Below are 19,539 nucleotides of genomic sequence, written 5' to 3' on the forward strand. Positions count from 1 at the left end.
CTGCACTGGGAGCTAACCCTGCTGCAGCTCTGCCGTTTCTCCCTTATCAACTAACTGAATAGTCAATGGAAATTCCATCAACTACTCAATTTAGTTGATAAAACACAATTTAACATCCTTAGTCTACATAGCTCAAATCTGTGCTAATGCATGTCAAACTTATGAGTAACATAGTATTTGTTGATCCTGCAGGATCTTGCTACCAAAAGCTATAATTTGCTGTGGGCTGCTCATCCATATTTGGATGGGAGCCATGGAAAACAGAATTCTCCAAGAAATGGATCCCAGCCTAAATACAGCTGTCACCATTGCTGCCATGGTAGAGAATTAATTTCAAGGCAGGTTTTCGTAGGTACACTCAAAAAGGTACACTGCTTCATTATGTTGCTTACCCAGAATTCCTCCACATGGTCTCTGACTCTCCCTCCAGAGTAGCCAAGCAAGTGCCTGCTTCTGGTGCAGCAACAGAGGCACCTGCAAAGATTAGGTACAGGATGTAAAATGTAATGGTCTTTCAGAGACATACTGCTCTCAGATATTTCTGTTCTCAATGCCATGTTGTTTGATTGAGCAAGTTCTGTTTTAGTGGACAAGTGCTAAGCATACAGTTGCATCAGCCTTCTTTCCAAGACAATACAAACATTGCAGAAACTGGCACCAGCTACTCTGGGCATGTCTACACTAGGAAATTATTTTGAAATAACTATTTCAAAATAGTGTGTCCACGCTACAGGGAAGCCTTGAAATTAGTCCGAGGCAGGCTCCCTTAATATGTACGCGCTACCGAACATAGAGTCCCAGGAAGCACTGAGGAGTAATTATTTTGAATGACTCTGGGGAGTAAGCATTTTGAAATAGCAGCAGTGGACCATCCACACTAATGCTATCTTGAAATAAGTGTTTTATTCCTCATGGAAAGCAGGAGTTATCTTGAAATAACCAGTGCCTTATTTTGAAATAACAGGCGTGGCATTATTTTAAAATAACTCCCTAGTGTAGACCAAAGGTCTGAGGACATGTCTACGCTGGGGAATTATTTCAAAATAACTCCTCTTATTTCGAAATGCAAGCATCCACACTATCAAGTCTGTTATTTTCAAAGTAACTGCTGCTTGTGAAAAGGAATAAGCTTATTTTGAAATAATTTCCTAGTGTAGACATAGCCTGAGATGATGCCTTCTGCAGCAACAAGATGCTATAAACATGATAAAACAGCTTAACTTATACTAATATTTCCCATACAAACTGGAAGGAATTTTTAAATGTATGATATTTCCAAAGAAATCTGAAAGACCTTTTATGAGAACAATGCCATTTTAAAAGTTTTATTTTACTATAAAAGAGATCACCTTCTGAAAAGCAGATCTATTCAGTGTAGGAAATTTCCCAATAAACGTGTTTTTATCCTTGGCAATGATGTTTAGCAAATACTGCAACTTTCAATCCAATATGTTATATTAATTGCACAAGCATCTAAACTAGTTCGTCATATGAAATGGAGTGGAAATCTGAAGTTTTATTTAGGATAAAGGGAATTTTTCATAACTAACTGCATACAGCACAATCATCAACTCCTAATAATGTTGGAGGAGGAAGTTTGACAATTAATTTAGTCTCTCTGTATTCCTCTACTGCATACTGCATAGGACTAATTACCGTACCTGTGTAACGTAAAAGTTGTTTTTAATAATGAAACAGTCTAGATGATTATGGCAGAGAGCTGCCAATAACATAGCTACCAGCATTTTTATAGATTAGCTGGCTCTGTAATATCTAGGATCTACATGAGTCATTAAAGAATGACAATTAAATCTGGCCAGCAGGGACACATTTTCTTTTTGATCCCCATATGGGATTGTGCAATATTGGAAAAAAACGGCGAATATGATCTTTGGCTATATAAAGATGGGAGTAGTGAGTAAGAGGATGATTTTATCTCTATGCATATCCTTTGTAAGACTGATACTAGAATACTGGTATTCACATTTTAAAGAGACTGTTCAAAAATTATTTTAGCAAACAGATTAAGAGGAGACTGGATTACAGCATATAAATTACTTCCATGGGCAAAAAGTGCCAAGTACAGGCAGTCCCCGACTTACGCGGATCCGACTTATGTCGGATCCGCACTTACGAATGGGGCTTTTCTTGCCCCGGAGCTCACGGGCAGCGGGTCGCCACCCGTGTCCTCCGGGGTGAGAAAAGCTTCTCCCGGTCTCCCTGGTCTGCTGGGGGGGTCCAGGAAAGCCTCTGGACCCCCCCAGCAGACCAGGGACACCAGAGCAAAGCCGCCGCCTGGGCGGCTTTGCTCGTTTGCCTGAGAGCAAAGCCGCCCGCTGCTGGACCCCCCCCCAGCAGACCAAGGGGACAGGAGCAAAGCCGCCCAGGCGGCGGCTTTGCTCTGGTGTCCCTGGTCTGCTGGGGGAGTCCAGCAAAGCCGCTGGACCCCCCCCAGCAGACAAGGGGGACAGGAGCAAAGCCGCGGAGCACGCCCGCAGCGGGACAGCCTGTGCCTGGGCTGTCCCGCTGCGGGCGTGCTCCAAGGCTTTGCTCCCCGTCTCCCTGGTCTGGGAGCAAAGCCTCGGAGCACGCCAGCAGTGGGACAGCCGCGGCGCGCCTGGACTGTCCCACTGACCGCATGCTCTGCGGCTTTGCTCCGCGTCAACCTGGTCTGCTGGGGGCGGGGGGGAGGGGGTGCAGCTAGTGCCTCCCCCCTCCCCCCCCAGCAGACCAGGCTTTTCTTGCCTACCTCTGGGGTAGAGCAGCTGGGGGCTGCCGGGTTGGTCCCGCAGCGCCGCTCGGGACCAACCTGCCAGCACCCCAGCTGCTCTGCCCCAGGCATCCTGATTCAGCCGCTGCTGGTCAGTTTCAGCAGCGGCTGAATCAGGACGCCTGGGGCAGAGCAGCTGGGGTGCTGCTGGGTTGCTCCAGTAGCGCTGAGGAGCCGCGCTACTGGAGCAACCCAGCAGCACCCCAGCTGCTCTGCCCCAGGCGTCCCCAAGTCAGCCGCTGCTGAAACTGACCAGCGGCTGACTACAGGAAGCCCGAGGCAGAGTTGCTCTGCCCCGGGCTTCCTGGAATCAGCCGCTGATCAATTTCAGCAGCAGCTGACTTGGGGACGCCTGGGTTTCTTAAGTTGAATCCATATGTAAGTCAGAACTGGCATCCAGATTCAGCCGCAGCTGACGCCAGTTCCGACTTACATACAGATTCAACTTAAGAACAAACCTACAGTCCCTATCTTGTACGTAACCCGGGGACTGCCTGTATATAAGAGCTCTATATCCTAGTGGAGAAAGGCATAACAAAGAACAAATAGCTTAAAGCTGAAACCAAACTAAATTCAAATTAGAAAGAAGGCACTAGCTTTTAAACCAGAGAGAAAGATTAACCTCTGGAATAAACTACAAAGGGAAGGGGGAGGAGTCCTCCATTTCTTGGAGTCTTCCAATTAATGCTTTTCTGGAAGATGTGCTTTAGCTAAGTCATGTTTTGGACTCAATACAGCAATAACTGGGTGAAATTTAATAGTCTGAGATGTGCTGGAGATCAGACTAGATGGTCTAATGATCTTTTCAGTCTTTATATGAAACTATGAATTGCTAAAAGTTGTGTGGCACACAGTTGCAAAATTTTGCAGCTAACTGCAGCTACACCCTTCACAGACTATTCAACAGGGAATGCACTAATCTACAGTACAGCTTGGGCTAAATTCTATGGTAGGCTAGAATACATACAAAGAGCATAGGAATTGGGCAGCCATGTCTGAGACCAACACAGAGAATTGTAATTAAGGTGATAAATCAGCAGAAGACTGAGGAGTAGAACTGTGGAGAGGAATGCACTGTACTTCCCATGCCACGTACAGACAGAGGACTTCAGCCACAGGCCCATCCGCCTGACATCTTTCACTTTAATCTGGCATTTCCTACCTGCTGAATGAGTGACTTTCCACCCTAACTTTCTTTCAACATAGTTTCTGTATGTAATATTTAGACTAGAGCAACACACAGAGAACTCAATTAGGGCCAGAACCTCATTGTATAAAGCACTCCATAAATACATACGTAGACATGGCCTCTATTCCTAAGACTTCCAACCTTGAAGAAAAATGATAAGGTTCCCATATAACTGACAGAAGAATAAAAACTGCTGGTAAAACTGAAGACTCATACTTTCCTCACAGTACTGAATTTAGCTTCTATCATTTTTTGCAGGAGGAGCAGAGGACATAAGTTCTGCTTTTTACTTATGCTCCTCTTGGCTTACGTGGAACAGGGTACATTACTGCAAGGAAGTATATTTGTCTAGCAATAGACAATATGTCGTCATGACCCATTTTATACCATAATCCCTGACATGTTTCATAATGGAAATTACATGAAACTGAATCAAATTGAGTATTGCCCTCCCTTGCTATTGGCCCACCTTCAACCCAGATGGATCCTCAGCTACAGACTCCTCTGTGGGGCAGGACTCTAGAGATCTATGAAGATGGTTAATGGCATCACTTGTGGCACTGCGCACAGCCCTGAGTCGATCTTCAGTCATTCTGCCTCCATACAGACCCTGTGCATTGGAGTTCGCTGGGAAGAGACAACATAGTAAATGAGAACAGTTATAGAGGTAATTCTCACTAACAGGCTCAGAGGCTAAAAGACGTGGTTAAATGCTTGTAGACTCCCAAACCACAACTAAACAGGGTGTTTGCTTACAAAAAAATTATCCACACTTTTTAAAATAGAGGTTTATTTTTTTAAAAGTTAAATGTGAAATTGACAACCTAGGTTAAAGCTTAAATCTATTAAAATCACATAGAATTAAATACAAAAATGTTAATCGGTACATGTCTGCTGCCAAGTTTCAAAGAAAAAAATCAAGTAATTGAACTAATGCAAGTTACTGGCCAATCCCCTGAAGCCAGAGTTTACTGAAGTGCTAAAGCAGCTTTTGTCTGTAGTAGCTTCTGCTATAGGTGCAGATGAAAAATACAGCCTCTCTCCAACTTACGAACCGGTTACGGACCAAGCAATTGGTCGTAACTCTGTTTGTTCATAAGTCGGACCCCATTGAGTTACACGCGACTGCGCTGTTCGTAAGCACGGATTGCGTTTGTAACTCGGGGTCCGTCATTTACGACAGCTTCGGTCGTAACTGCTATAACAACTTGGGGACCGGCTGTATATTTTTTATTTTCAGTTTATTCAACTAACTCATTTCAGTGATCATTTCATTGAAATCTTCATTCAAAAACCAACTGGGAATTGAAAAAAGGAGATAATTTGTTTTCCTCTTCCAATCCATGAATAAAAACTAGGTGTGAGAGGATTAGCTCTATTAGCTTTAAAATCTAAAAGGATAAGGTGACCAGAAACTAAATCAGTTCAACTCACTATCTACAGAAAATCTTTCCTTTATGGATCACTTTCAAATGCAAAACATGCTTTAATAAACTTGTTGATGCCGCTTCTTATGTATCTTACTTTTATTAAAATAAAAAAATAAAATGGTGCCTTTGTGTATTTTTGACTAGATTTGAATTTCCATCCACAGCAAAACACAAATCATAAGTAAAAATTCATCCTAATCTAGTAAATAAGAAATGCATCATTCACCATTTTAATAAAATGTAAAATTAAGAATCTAATATAAATTAAGCTATATAATTGTTTAAAGAAATATATATAGCTATATTATTCTGGTTAGCAAAACAAAAAGTACAAAGTGTAGTGCAAAAGTGATAGTGGCAAACAAACATCTTATTGGTTACTACCCAATAAGAATCCTTTCTTTAGAAAAATCTAGAAAGTGAAATGCAAAAAAAAAAAAAAAAAAATTCAAAATGATTATTTAAACAGATTTAAATCAATCCATTCTGTAAGGATTGATCTGTTCACACTGCCTAATGCCTATGGGCAACACAGAGTTAAGTGTTTTCATATACCTTATAAGTTGCCAAACACTCACCTATAGAGTTCTCTACTTGGTTCAGGATGGAGAATAGCATACTGAGATATACACTCTGCTTAATGAAGGAATACAACAGCAGCTTGACAGAAACCAACAAAACAAAGTTTCTGACTCCCTGGGTGCTTCTACACAGCAGGGCTTAACTCAAAATCAGCTACGCAAATTGAGCTGTGACAATTTGCGTAGCTTATTTCAAAATTGAGAGCATCTACACAGCACTTATTTCGAAATAGAACACTCTTTCTCCAACTTCCCTTATTCCTCATACAATGAGGGTTACGGGAGTCGCAGTAAGAAGTCCTCCAGCTTGACAGTATTTTGACATTATTTTGAAATAACTGCCTTCTGAGTAGACTCGGACTACGTTATTTCGAAATAAAGTTGCTCTGTAGATGTACCCTCTGATGCATCTAGATATTCCTTCTGACAGAATTTACTCCACAAGATACCTCACTGTACTTTTCTCTATACTAAGATTCTGCATAAGAAAGCATCTAGAAATTTACTGGAATAAGAAGTTCTTGCTCATCCACAGAAATTAGGATTCCCTCCAAACTGGTGATTGATTATGCTATTTAATATGAAAAAAAGTCCATTGCAAGCCACTAGGTAGGCCTAATTTCTTGTTGCTCACCCAACTTTACCTCCGTAGACATGACTGTAGTATTGACTGGGTCCCAGAGAGGGAGCTGAGCTGCACCCATGTAGTTCTAGAGAGCTTTTAGCAAGCGAATCCTGGAATGACTGTGGATTTTTCAAATGCACAGTCCTTGGTTCAGTGGTTGTCCTACTGAATGGGTTGCACAGAGATTCTTCCTGATTGTCACTGCTCACATTGTTCCCTGTGTGAGAAGGGAAACATTCAATATTAATGGCTTGGGAACAGACTTCAAAATATCTCACCTATAAGCCACTATTGCACAGTGGAGAAGGCTGAAAACATTTCACTTAACCAAGTGACCTATTTGAGACATGGGACTCTCAGTTCTGTTCCCAGTGGATTCGTCCATGTTACAAGGCGTGCCCTTCTTGACACTCTGAGCATGCACAAGTGCATAGGAACAAGTGGCCTGGTGAATCCGAGCTACCTTCTGCCTCCAGTAAGTAATCTTTCCAGCTCAGGGCTGGAACTACCTCCATGGAAAGGATTGTGCATACTAGCTGGCTCTGAAGCTACCCATTTTGCTGTTACAAAACTACAATTTCTGGAGCTGTCAATCTGGCTCTTTTCATTAATACAAATTAAAAATAGAACATGATGTAACTATAGATATTTGATAGATATTGAGGTGGTGACACATACTTATCTCATCCACAGGCAATTAATACTGTTAACTACATTAGTGAAGAAACTCTAGAAATATCTACTTAGCCACATCTGGCAACAAAATGACAGTGGAAGTTTAGCACGTTGTACACTTGAGGCAAAATAAGGTAAATATCTTGTACAAAAAAGTAAGGCTCTCATCAGAGAGAAAAAGTAACTCTTAGGATACTGGTCAGACACAGCCAGCATATAAAACTTGACTTAAATCATACAGTCAAGTTACTGGCAGAGCTGGAACAAAATCCAGAAATTCTGGAGTCCAGTCAGTCATGTGCTCTAGTCACTAGAGAAAAATGCCTCCCAATTTTAAAAAAAAAAAAAATCAACACTAACGAACAAGAAAAATTTAATACAATCCTTAATTGATTTTCAGTTAATATGGTGCGTTCAGCTTCTTAGTATTCCAATGGGTCTATATGTGCAAGCCACATATGAACTTACACTTTTTATAAACACCATGGCTGGACATAACACTTTACAAAATTCTGACAACCCATCTTACCCTCCTCTGTACTTTCTGCTGTTGAGAGGCTGAGATCACTGAGTGCAGCTTCCAAATCCTGCACTTGCTTTAATAGTCTTTCACCTTTATCTGGAAGGGCCTGAACATTCACAGTCTTCAATGTGCTCTGAAAAACAAAATCCAGAATCCATCTCTTATCTGCTCTTTTACCGCTATCCACACCCAAATACAGTAGACTTCCGATAATCCGGCACCTTTTGGACCTATGTGGTGCTGGATTATCAGATTTGCTGGAGAATCAGGAGGTCTGGTACAGCCCCACGGTTTAACAGCTGGCCAGGAAACAATCTCCCCCACTCTCTCCTCTTCTCCGTGCTGTAACCTGATCCTTCACCCTCTCCCCCCCCTGCCCTCCCCTGAAGCAAAACGCTCTTCTCCCTACTGTAACATGATCCCACTCCCTTCCCCTCTCCCCCAACCTTATGCTCCCTCTGGTTACAGCCAGCATGTGTGCTGAGCAGCAGGCTTTTTAATCAGCCGGTCAGGAGCACTTGGCATTTTGATGCCGGAGTATTGGGAGTGCCGAACAGTTGGATGCCGGACTATCAGAGTTTTACTGTACTTCTAATCAGTCTCCTTTCCATAGGACAATTAAGATAACAAGTAAAAAAAGGTCAGACTTGCATTCTAGGAAATCAGATACTTTCACCTAATTCTACGATATCCAAAATTGTAACATGATTTTTACAAGGGTTATATTAATCTCCAGAGCATCTTTAACCAGAAAATAAGTTAACTATTATTAAACTTCATGGGAGAGGACTTGGGAACTTTTGATTCCCTAAGATCATGAGAAGGGGGACACAACAGTATAGCCTAAGGATCATAACAGCTCTCTCAAGCACAGTCTAGACTGCTTTATTATTTTTACTTCTGTTGCACAACATGGTTAAGAAAGAAGCAATAGTTCTACTAGAGAGATCTAAATTCTATTCTGACCTGTGTGTGATTCACAGAATTTCTAATTAAATTTTCAGGTGTTTATTATTAGTGAACAAGACCAAAAGAATACAGCTTGTTTTCGACACCCCAGAGTAAGCTTGCAAAGCAGAAATCATAAACGTTCTCCGGGGTGCCTTTTTAAAGAGAGTCATTTTTCCAAAGTATTACTGCACTTTTTACAAGTGCTCAAGCTTTCTATTTCTAGTGGGCAATGCGACCACAATGCTCAGGCTCATCTCCCAATAAAATCCTGCCTAATCCTGGTACTTATTTGGTGGACTAGCCCTAGCTATCACCCTTCCCACTGCTATTTGAAGTCGAGTAGGTCAAGCAGTGATATAGCACTTGTCTATCCATTCTAGGAAGCAGCTGCTATGAGACACAGCCTAAGGTGCAGCCCATATGTTCATATCATGTTGCTGACATGGCCCTCAAAAAAGACAAGACTAGGTATCCCCACTCTAGAGGATATGAAGTTCTCTCATGCTCTGCTTTAAGTTTACATAGTTCCAACTAATTATGTCTAGCCTGAGTTTTCAGAAGCATGAAGCTGTCACCTTTCTCTATGCACTTGAGAGAATTAAGCTTGGACAGGCTTGATTCTGCAGCCTGACATGGCTGGTGCAAACAGCTGCCTCAAGGATGAGGAGAGCAAAAGTGAGGCAGGCATGTAATAAAAATAACAACCTTCTTCAGTTTCAGCTGGACTGTAAGATGGTTCTGAAGGGCTTTGGGGTCCAGCCTTTCTTCCTTTTGCAAAGATGTTGCAACTCCTAGAGAAGAAGAGTAAATCCTTTGCTCACTCTTTCCAGATGTTCTCACATGAACCTCTCCCTGCTGCAAACCTAATACTGACCCATCAGGTTGGTCTTTGCTCAACTTGGAAGAAACAACCACAACTTCGTCTTCATCACTGCTAATAGTTTGACTGGCATATCTTCCCTCCTGGGAAATCACACACTCTCTGGATGTCAGGTCCTTCTCTCCAGCATCTACCTTCATTTTTATTCCTTTGTCCCTGCTGCTTTTTGAGTCTCCCTTTCTGAATTGCTCTTCTCTCGGTGGCTCAGTATTTGCTTTTTGGCTGTCAAGGCTTGGGGACGACAACTTTAGTTTCCTTTCTCTGTGTAAGGCATCTTTCACTGGCTTAATGCAAGCTCCCTCCTCTATGTTCTCAGAGGATTTCTCTGACTCCCTACTAATGCCATATTTCTGTTTATCCCCAAAAAGGTCTCTCTCTTTCTGAGTCTCCCACTGACTTGACTTAGCTTTGGATTCTGTGCCCTTCCAAAGTTGTGCGTCACTCCTCTTCTCCTCAGACTGCTTTTTCTTAATCTTCATTTCCACTGGAAGCTCTCTTCCCATCTGGGATTCAGGTGTCAATTTCTCCTCCTCCTTTTTATCCAATGCCTGCTCTCTCTTTTCCTTCTGTTTCCCTCCTTCAGTGGTATTTTTCTCCCTATTGTCTTCACTAAGTAGTTTCCAGGAGGACAGTTCACAATTCTTATCTAGAACTCTGAATGGATTTCGCTGACCATTGGGATTAAGGAATAGTTGTGATGCATGCTGAGGTTCCGTATCTACTGACAGTTTGGTGGCTTTGGGATCCTGCAAGAGATTCAAATAAAATTAATTCTTTAGTACATGACTTAGGAAAGAACATTACCCAATCAACAGCCTCAACCCTACTATAACCCACTCAAGCAAAATATTCACTTCTATGATCACCCTTCCCATAACGCCGACTGGGCTACATCATAGCCATCATCTTTCTGTTTGAGTACTATTAAGCCCTTGACTGTAGAAGGCACTAATGAAAAGCATAAGGCTGATTCCATGCACCCACTGCCCATCTACTCCACACCAGGAAGAAAGCAGGATGTCTCATCAGCCACACAGCCGCTGGAAATGAGGCTAAGGGAAAAAGATGACAGACCATGGCTGGATTCAGAATTCAAGTTGCCTACTTCACAGATTACTCCCTGTACATTGAACCTGAGGCTGTTAGTTTTATCTAAGGCAATAAAGACCCCAACACTGCACTATAGAACCCACAGCTCTTCACAAGCTGAACTAGTAGGTGCATAATGAACAAATGTAAACAATCGCACACTGCGTGAGCAGCACGTAGCTTACGTATAAATGACAAACTTGTACCTGCCATGGGATTCTCCCACACCATCTCTTCCCTTGCATCTTACTTTTAAGGCATCGATAATGCAGCCTTTTGGACAATAAAAGAAAACATGAGCTGATAAGGTCGTATATGTATTATAGCTGGTTATGTTCTGCTACAGAGGATTTTTAAAATTTTAGTTTGTACAAGCAGTTGTCCCTGAATCTCTGGATCTGCACTTTACAGGGCTTTGTATGCATTTAGTACATCCCTCTTGATCTTTAGAAAACACAAGAGATCAAACTTATTAACTGACAATGCACAACTTTCTATAATATTAAAATCCTCTGGATATATTCGCTTCCTCTGCTTATAGTTCCTCTATTGACTTGAAAACTCAAAGCGTGGTGACAGAGAACATGCAACATGATTCAGTCACTGATTATGATCAAAGTGCTGGGGACTCATCATGGTTTATCAAAACCCAAATTTATTATTTTTAAATGCACTGAACAGCCCATCTCTTCTTTTAAGCCTTCTGGAGAAAGGGATGGAGAGGAATTAGGCTGTAGAATAAAAGGGGGACTTCTTTTTATAAATTGGCAGTTGACAAACAGAGCTCTGTGAGACGCTTTTACTGGATTGCGGCTGTTTCCTATTTATTGTGAATTTTAACTGAATGCATATTAAGAGCTTATGTGGGATCACAAACATAAAACTGTACCAAAGTCAAGCCCTGTTTGATAAAACAAGGCTGCTTTCTAGTAAACAAGTGGATCACTGAATAAAAGGAGTTGGCTCTTAATAAGAAAGGAACCAACATTCTGAAAGATACTGAATAAATTAATCAAAAGATGAAAGAACAATTATAAGAAAGCCTTGTTAACATTTTTCAAGCAAGACATTGGGGGTATGTCTAGACTATATGGCTCCGTTGACAGAGCCATGTAAACCAGTGTACCTGGCATAGGCAAAGAAGCAGGGATTTAAATAATCCCCGCTTCATTAAAATAAACATGGCCTCCGCGCTGTGCCGACGATCAGCTGATCTGGCACAGCACAGCAGTCTAGACGCAGATCAGTCGGCTGGGGAAACTTTTGCCGACCGATCCTGTAAGCCTCGTTTAAAGCTCCGCATCTCCCTGGTCTGCTGGGGGGGGGGGGCAGGATGGAAGGGGGCAGCTAGTGCGCCCCCCCCCCCCAAGCAGGCCAGGCTTTTCTACCCGATGCCTGGGGTAGAGCAACTGGGGGGCTGCCAGGTTGGTCCCACAGCGCCGAGGTGCGGGACCAACCCAGCAGCACCCCAGCTGCTCTGCCCCAGGCATGTCCGATTCAGCCGCTGCTGGTCAGTTTCAACAGTGGCTGAATCTGGATGCCAGTTCCGACTTACATACAAATTCAACTTAAGAACAAACCTACGGTCCCTATCTTGTACGTAACCCGGGGACTGCCTGTAAATCGAAAGAATGCGGCAGTTTTTTTGACTGTGGAAAACCTCGTTTTACGAGGAAGAACTCCTTGTTTTGAAAGTGCTCTTTTGAAAAAAAGGCGCTACATAATGCAAACTGTGCCTCTTCAAAAGAGAACATCCAGATTGCCTGGGTGCGGTCTTTCAAAAAAAGCGGCTTGTTTTTTCGAAAGAGGCTTGCAGTCTAGACATAGCCTTATTTACATTTTATGCCTTTAGGAACTGGAACCTGCCATATTTAAAAAACAATGTGAAAACCCCTAAAAGGGTATACACAAAACACTATAAATAGTGATCAAGCTATGATGCCACAAGAAAGAAGAGATAACCCAGCCTTTCAAATAAACGGGAATTACATGCTGTACTTATTCCCTTTGGACAAACTTACCAGTATTCTTCTTTGTCTTGTTGCTGTATCAGAACTTGCAGCTCCACCATGTACTTCTCATGGATCAAGCAGTAGGAAGCAGGGAGACTGAAGGTGGGGGGGGAAAGACATTTGAGCTGGCTAAGTAAGAACAGCAGAAACAAATGCCCAAGGCAAAATCCTTAAAAAAAGGCTTCAAAGACTGCTTCCCTCAGAGACATGTAGGTAGTTTGGGTTCACAGAATTAATAGTTCATTGGCAGGTCTCCTCAAACAGCCCCAAATTCACTTAAAATTAATAAGAGGGTCATTTAAAGCAGGCAGTCAAAGCAGGAGACAGATTAATCTCTGTTATTACATAGAAAAATTAAGTGTAAGGCTACGGTTTAGTCACTGGTGGTTTTAATATAAGTAATGAACAGCCTCTGGATTTGAGGCCTGTCCATGACTTTTACTATGTACCTCTGTGTAGCCAGACAGCCCGCCCCCATCACATCCATCTTATTTGCCTCTCTGAAGCATACAGGGCAGAGAAGGAGCAGTAAAATCAGCATAGTCTATGCTGGCTCATCTGATCCTGAGAAGCTGAAAACACAGATATGTGGAGAGAGAGCGATTAAGTCAATAAGCTGGCCTCAAGGCTGCAAGAAGTGTCAGGCTGGCACCCATGTTGATTCGAACACACACACAGTCCCTGGAAGTGGAAGAGGAATTTCCCACTGAGAAAAGAATCCCCAGTAATTCCAATTTAGTTATCTCTCTTACAAGTGTAAATTAAGTTCACAACTCCCTTGTAAGAACTGGTCTCACAAAAGACAGACCAGCCCCATTTGGCATGACAGACAAGAAAGAGAAATACGTGACCCCATGAGTATAAAAGATAGGTCCAGCACACACTCACTTTGAGTGTCATTCTACCCTCTACCTGCTGGTCGGGTTAGGTGTTTGACTTCCCGAGGTTCTATGGGGACGCCCACCTCGTATTTTCGTCTTTCCTAGGAATTGAGGGACCGGCCCTGGCCTGACATGCTGGAGTCGAGAGGCACAGAAGGGGGTAAAAATTGTACCTCATAGACTCATAGACTTTAAGGTCAGAAGGGACCATTATGATCATCTAGTCTGACCCCCTGCACAGTGCAGGCCACCGAATCTCAACCACCCCTCTTAGAATAATCCTCTCACCTATATCAAAGATACTGAAGCATTCAAATACTTTGAAGGACCCAACATGCAGAGAGTCCTTCAGCTGTGATCTGTGCCCAATGCTACAGAGTAAGGCGAAAAACCTCCAGGGCCTCTGCCAATCTACCCTGGAGGAAAATTCCTTCCCGACCCCAAATAATACCTGGATGTGGTCCTCTGTCTTAAGTGTACACATAGAAAGAGTAAGCTGTTACTTGGTACCATTATTTCTATTTTTCTATCTTTATCTTCTTTGTAACCATTTTTAAGATCTATATTTTGCTAGTAGTTAAGAAACAGAACAATAGCCATTGCAACCATATGATTTATAAGCTTCCTCAAATAAACCTGTAACTGTTTAAGTTTTAACCTGACTCCTTCAGTTGCTGTAATAGAACCAAGCACAATTTAAAAGAACTTCAGCCGGTCATAAAGGGACAGACATAGGGAGAGCTTGGGCGTTTGGATCTGTGTCACTCCCAGGTGACAAGATCCGTTGGGGCACCTTTTCAGCCTTTCCTAGGCTGCCCTCTTCAAAGGAACCCCTGTGTTCTAGCAGCTAAAATCTAAGGTGTAATAAGCTCTTCCTATATAACGGGGCGTCTGTTGGCCTGCTGGCCACGCTCTGCGATGGGACCCCGGTCCTAGCAGTAAAGACACGGACGTTAAACCTTTTCTCGGAAACATACACACACACACTGCCCTGACCGTCGGCTGACACTCTGACAAAAAACTTGAGGAGGGGAGGAGCAGCTGAGGGGGTGGGTGGCCTGGGGGATGTCAAGGGTGCTGAGGGAGACAGCTCAGAAGGCATCGCAGATGCTTGAGGAGCAGGGGCTTGGCAGGGCTGAGGTGACTCCCAGGAAGTAGCAACCTCCAGCTGTTACCTCCAGGCTTCACATGCTGCCTTCACTCTGCCATAAGCCCTGGTTCTGCAGCTCTTACTGGCTGGGAACCGCAACCATCAGGAGCTGTGAGGATGGTGCTCATGGGCAGATGCAGCAAGTAGAGTTAAGCCCAACCATGTAAACATCAACCCACACCCCAACCCTCCCCAAACGCCTCCTGCGCGGTAGATGGGTGTGCCTGAGATTACCCCAACAGTGGCTGATGTGATTGATCATTGCCCAAGTGGTCCCCAGGGCAAGCACATTGGCTACTGCAAAAGTCAAGGAAAGTCACTGAATCTGTGACCTTCGTGGTATGATATTGATACTACTAGCTACTACTAACTGACGTTATTTCGAAACAACAGAATGCGCGTATACACAGCAAGCCATTATTTCAAAATAATGTCGAGCTGGAGGACTTCTTATTCTGACTCCTGTAACCCTCATTTCACGAGGAGTAAGGGAAGTCGAAGGAAGAGTGTTCTTCCTTTGACGTCCTGCTGTGAAGAAAGCACAGAAAGCCGAATTAAGCTATTTTGACTTCAGCTACGCAATTGACGTAGTTGAAGTTGGGTAACTTAATTTGACTTCTGCTCTGCTGCGTAGACATACCCAGGGTAAACTGCAGGATGATCTACAGCTACATCAACAATCCACAACTGTTTTGCAGCCCACATAAAAGTATATATGTTGTATACGGACACCAGAGTTGCAGGTATGTAGTTAATTGGAGATGCAGGCTGACATTTTACATCCTTATACATCTTTTACCATATATACGAAAATCTAATAACTGTACATCAGTTGGTGCGATGAGCTGCTGCCTATCATGATGACAAGTATTATCTCATTGTGCCCTTGTCTTTGTCCCACTTATCTATATTTCTAAGCTTAGTTTTAGACTGAGATTTTTGGTACAGGGTGGGTCCTTGTCTATAACTAGAACTTCTAGAAACTATGATAATACAAATGATAACTGGTGAAAGATTTATACCACCTGAAGATAAACTAATACAATACTGTGCAGACTCTCTAAAGCAGAGGTGGACAAACTCAGATGCAGGGGGCCGGACCCAGTCCACCAAGCATTTCTCTCTAGCCAGCCCAGCTGATTAGTAGAGATGCAGCTGTCCTTCCCCCCCCACCCATCTTGCTCCAAGAGCTGCTTCCAGGATTCTCCTGCTAGCTGTGCAGAGTGGGGGGTGAAGGCGTAAGGAATGTTGAAGCCATGGTGTTCCCCTGCCCCTGTACTCCATCTCAGCAGAGCAGAGGTTGTAGACAGATGCTATGTCTAGACTACGCAGAAGATTCGAAAGAGAAAGTAGTCGGGATGCGGCTTTTTCGGCAACCCTCCCCCCCTTTTTCAAAAAGCTGCATAAACCTCATTTTTGAGGAAGAGCAACTTTTCAAAGACGGGGGGAGGGGCTGCTGAAAAAGCCACGTCTCGACTACTTTCACTTTCGAAAGCTCCACTTTCAAAAGTGAGATCAGAAGATTTGCAAATTATCGCAGAATTTGCATATTCTCTCTCGAATCTTCCGCGTAGCCTAGACAAACCCAGAGACACACAGGGATGTAAATTAGACACTTTGAAATTGCAAATGAAGCTGGGATTTGAATTTCCCGTGCTTCATTTGCATAATCACGTCATGGCGCTCTTTCAAAAAAGTGCTATTTTGAAATTTAAACTGCAGTCTAGATGCAGTTCTTTCAAAAACAGAAGCCTTTTCCGAAAGATCCTGTAAACCTGAGGATCTTTACAGGATCTTTCGAAAAAAGGCTTCTATTTTCGAAAGAACTGCCACTGTGGGTGCAATTTCAAAACAGCGCTTTCTCGAAAGAGCGCCATGACGCAACTGTGCAAACGGAGCACGGGAAATAAATTCAAATCCCGGCTTCATTTGCAATTTCAAAGTGTCTAATTTACATCCCTCTGCGGAAAGAGGGATGTAGTCTAGACAGACCCTTCCCGCAGAATTTGCATATCCTCTTTCCAATCTTCTGCATGGCCTAGAGGAGCCCAGAGACACACAGGCAGCAGAGTTGCTTCAATCTGAAGCCTGCGACCCAGGGAAGGGCAGAACTGGGCATGGGGGGGGGGGGGGAGAGGGCGCTAGGCGCAGATCAGGAACATCCCCACCCCTGAACCTACTGTACAGGGAGGGTGAATCCGCAGCGCGCCTGCTCCTGGACCCCGCACACGTAGAAGCTTTTCCCTTTGTTCGGCCCATCCTTAACGCCCGTCTTGAGGCAGCAGAGAGACCCTGGCGGGGAAGAGAAGCAGCCTCGTGAGACTGGTCCCAGCCTCGCCCCCCGCAGCGCGCGGCCCCCCCCGTCTGGGGACACCCCCCCAGGGCCCCGCGCGCAGAGAACGGGGGCGCCCCCAGACCCTCCGCCCCTCACCGTGCCCCGCGCAGCGCACCGCCTCCATGCCGCGCCCCAGAGCCCCCGCCGCCTTCCCTGCAGAGTCTCCGGGGGGGGGGGGGAAGGGGGAAGGAAACAACCCACGCGTTCCATAGGTCCCGCCCCCTCCCCCGCTCTCGGAGCCAGCCAATCCCCTCTCCTGTTCCCGCCCCTCGATGACACAGTGACCAATCAGATCGGGGCGGGAGGATGCCCGGCCAATCGCAACAGGGCCTTGCTCCTGACCCGCTCCCTGTCCGCGCGCGCACTCAACGGTTGGGAGGAGGCGGCCAGGCCCAGGGGGCAGGTCACTGGGCGGGAGGCAACCAATGGGAACAAGCGAGAGGTGCGCCCGGCCCGCCCACCACCTGCGGGCTCTGCTGCCGCTGCCAGCGCCCCGCGTGCGCCCAGGGCTCCGCAGCCGCCCCCAGCTGGGGGAGGGGCGCAGACATTGTCCCAGCACTGCCTGCCCCGCCCCCCGGCTCTGAGGAGGAGGGGCTGGCCCTTGCGCCCCTAGAAAAAGTGATGCCTCTCTCCCGTACTGTGCAACCCGCCTGTCTGCTGCCCAGCTCTGCAGACAGTCCTGCAACAAACGTAGCACAGCAGTAACGGTGGCAATACCGTGACCCCCCCCCCCCTATAAAAACCTTACAACCAGGGCCGTCCTTAGGATTTATGGTGCCTTATGAGGGATTATTAAACTGGTGTCCCTATGCCTAGGTTTGTCAAGCAAAAACAAAAAAAACCAACCAACCCACCCACCAATACATTAAAATCACATTCCTTCCCCAAGACTCCACTCTTTTGAGGCCCCATCCTCTCTGTTCCCCATCGCTCCATCACTTGCTATCCTCAGCCATTATACGCTCTCACTTGGTTGAGAAAGGAGGTGCAGGCTGTGGGGTGGGAATGAGGGATTTGGATGTGGGAAGGGGTGAGAAGTGCAAGCTCTGGGAGGAAACTTGGATGCAGGAGAAGGGGATGCTGGCTCGGGGAGGGGGCTCCAGGCTGGGGAGTGTTGGGCTCAGGTGGAAGGTTGGGGTGCTGAGCAAGCCACAGGCTTGTGGATGTGAGGGTGCAGGAGTTTGTGTTGGATGTGTGCAGGGCTCAGGGCAAGAAGGTTGTGAGTATGATGGGTCAGGATATACATTTGCCATGTGTGGATGGTGCAGGAATGTTGTGGCAGAAGACAGGATGTGGGGATGCAGGAGTTTGGGGATGTAAGAGGCTCAGGACAGAGTATGATAGGGGTTAGCACCTTCATTGATAAAGGTTCCACCACTCCAAATCTTAATTAAGTCCATAATTAATTGAATTGAATTTGCATAAGAATTGTAATTCCAAGATTTGGAGTGGTGGAACCTTTATCAATGAAGGTGCTAACTACTTTTTGAATGAAAGACAGCACTATGTAGCACTTTACATAGTTTAACTACATAGTTCTGTCTTTTGTTTCAGCTACAGCAGGCTAATAGGGCTGCATCTCTATCACTATTCTACTTTTGAATGGTATCCTTCCTGCCTTATCCATCCACTAACTTTGATCTTTATCTACTCAGGTTTAGCACCCTTTCTCCTGATACTTTATGCATAGAGGTAGCAGTGTGGGCAGCAGAACATCTTTCTCCCCCCCCCCCTCCCTTCTCCTATTTATTTTGTGTTTTCTTACCCCCTAATCATAACTTCGGTCATTTGAAGAAGTGGGTTGTGCCCACGAAAGCTCATGATACCATCTACATGTAAGTTAGTCTATAAAGTGCTACCAGACCATTTGTTTCCTGTTTTTTTCTGTAAGGGTACGTCTAAACTACATGGCTCCGTCGATGTAGCCGTGTAGATTTGTTTGTTCAGCAAAGGGAAATGAAGCCGCGATTTAAATAATCGCGGCTCCATTTAAATTTAAATGGCTGTCCCGCTCTGCCGATCCGCTGTTTGTCGGCAGATCGAGGCAGTCTGGACGCTCCCCTGCTGACATGAAAGTCCTTTATCGACCTCCCGGTAAACCTCATCCTACGAGGCATAACGGGGAGGTCGATAAAGGGATTTCAGGTCGGTGCGGGAGCGTCCAGACTAGCACGCTGTGCCAACAAACAGCTGATCAGCTGTTCGTTGGTTCAGCGCGGCAGCCATTTAAATTTAAATGAAACCGCAATTATTTAAATCGCGGCTTCATTTCCCTTTGCCGATCAGCCTAATCTACATGGCTCCATCGATGGAGCCATGTAGTTTAGACACACCCTAACAGACTAACTCGGCTAACCCCTGAAGCTTTAAAAACAGTGTAACTGAAATTGGCCAAAATGTACTGTGAATTTGGTAGGGTTCTGCTCATAGATCAGGTTCTCTAAATCT

The 19,539-nt window shown here is 44.7% G+C and overlaps 1 protein-coding gene across 2 annotated transcripts in view; it reads right to left on the minus strand.

Moving 5' to 3' along the window:
- The window catches only part of TTF2 (transcription termination factor 2), a 46,248-nt gene extending 28,915 nt beyond the window's left edge, over positions 1 to 17,333 (minus strand). Inside the window, exons 1-9 of one of the 2 annotated variants that reach the window (XM_075907078.2) lie at positions 17,188 to 17,333; positions 16,937 to 17,048; positions 12,735 to 12,821; positions 10,920 to 10,986; positions 9,450 to 10,370; positions 7,800 to 7,926; positions 6,615 to 6,812; positions 4,429 to 4,586; positions 393 to 474 (exon numbers count right to left, since the gene is read on the minus strand). In XM_075907078.2, the coding sequence (XP_075763193.2) occupies positions 393 to 474; positions 4,429 to 4,586; positions 6,615 to 6,812; positions 7,800 to 7,926; positions 9,450 to 10,370; positions 10,920 to 10,986; positions 12,735 to 12,821; positions 16,937 to 17,048; positions 17,188 to 17,215 (1,780 nt within the window). In that variant the 5' untranslated portion in view covers positions 17,216 to 17,333. Of the gene's footprint in view, positions 1 to 392; positions 475 to 4,428; positions 4,587 to 6,614; positions 6,813 to 7,799; positions 7,927 to 9,449; positions 10,371 to 10,919; positions 10,987 to 12,734; positions 12,822 to 13,174; positions 13,228 to 16,936; positions 17,049 to 17,187 lie in introns of those variants that run through there. The other variant, XM_075907084.2, reaches the window with a different exon arrangement.
- Positions 17,334 to 19,539: the final 2,206 nt, after the last annotated feature.

This window comes from Pelodiscus sinensis, chromosome 1, assembly GCF_052426305.1.
Source record: "Pelodiscus sinensis isolate ZL-2025 chromosome 1, ASM5242630v1, whole genome shotgun sequence".
Lineage (NCBI taxonomy): Eukaryota > Metazoa > Chordata > Testudines > Trionychidae > Pelodiscus > Pelodiscus sinensis.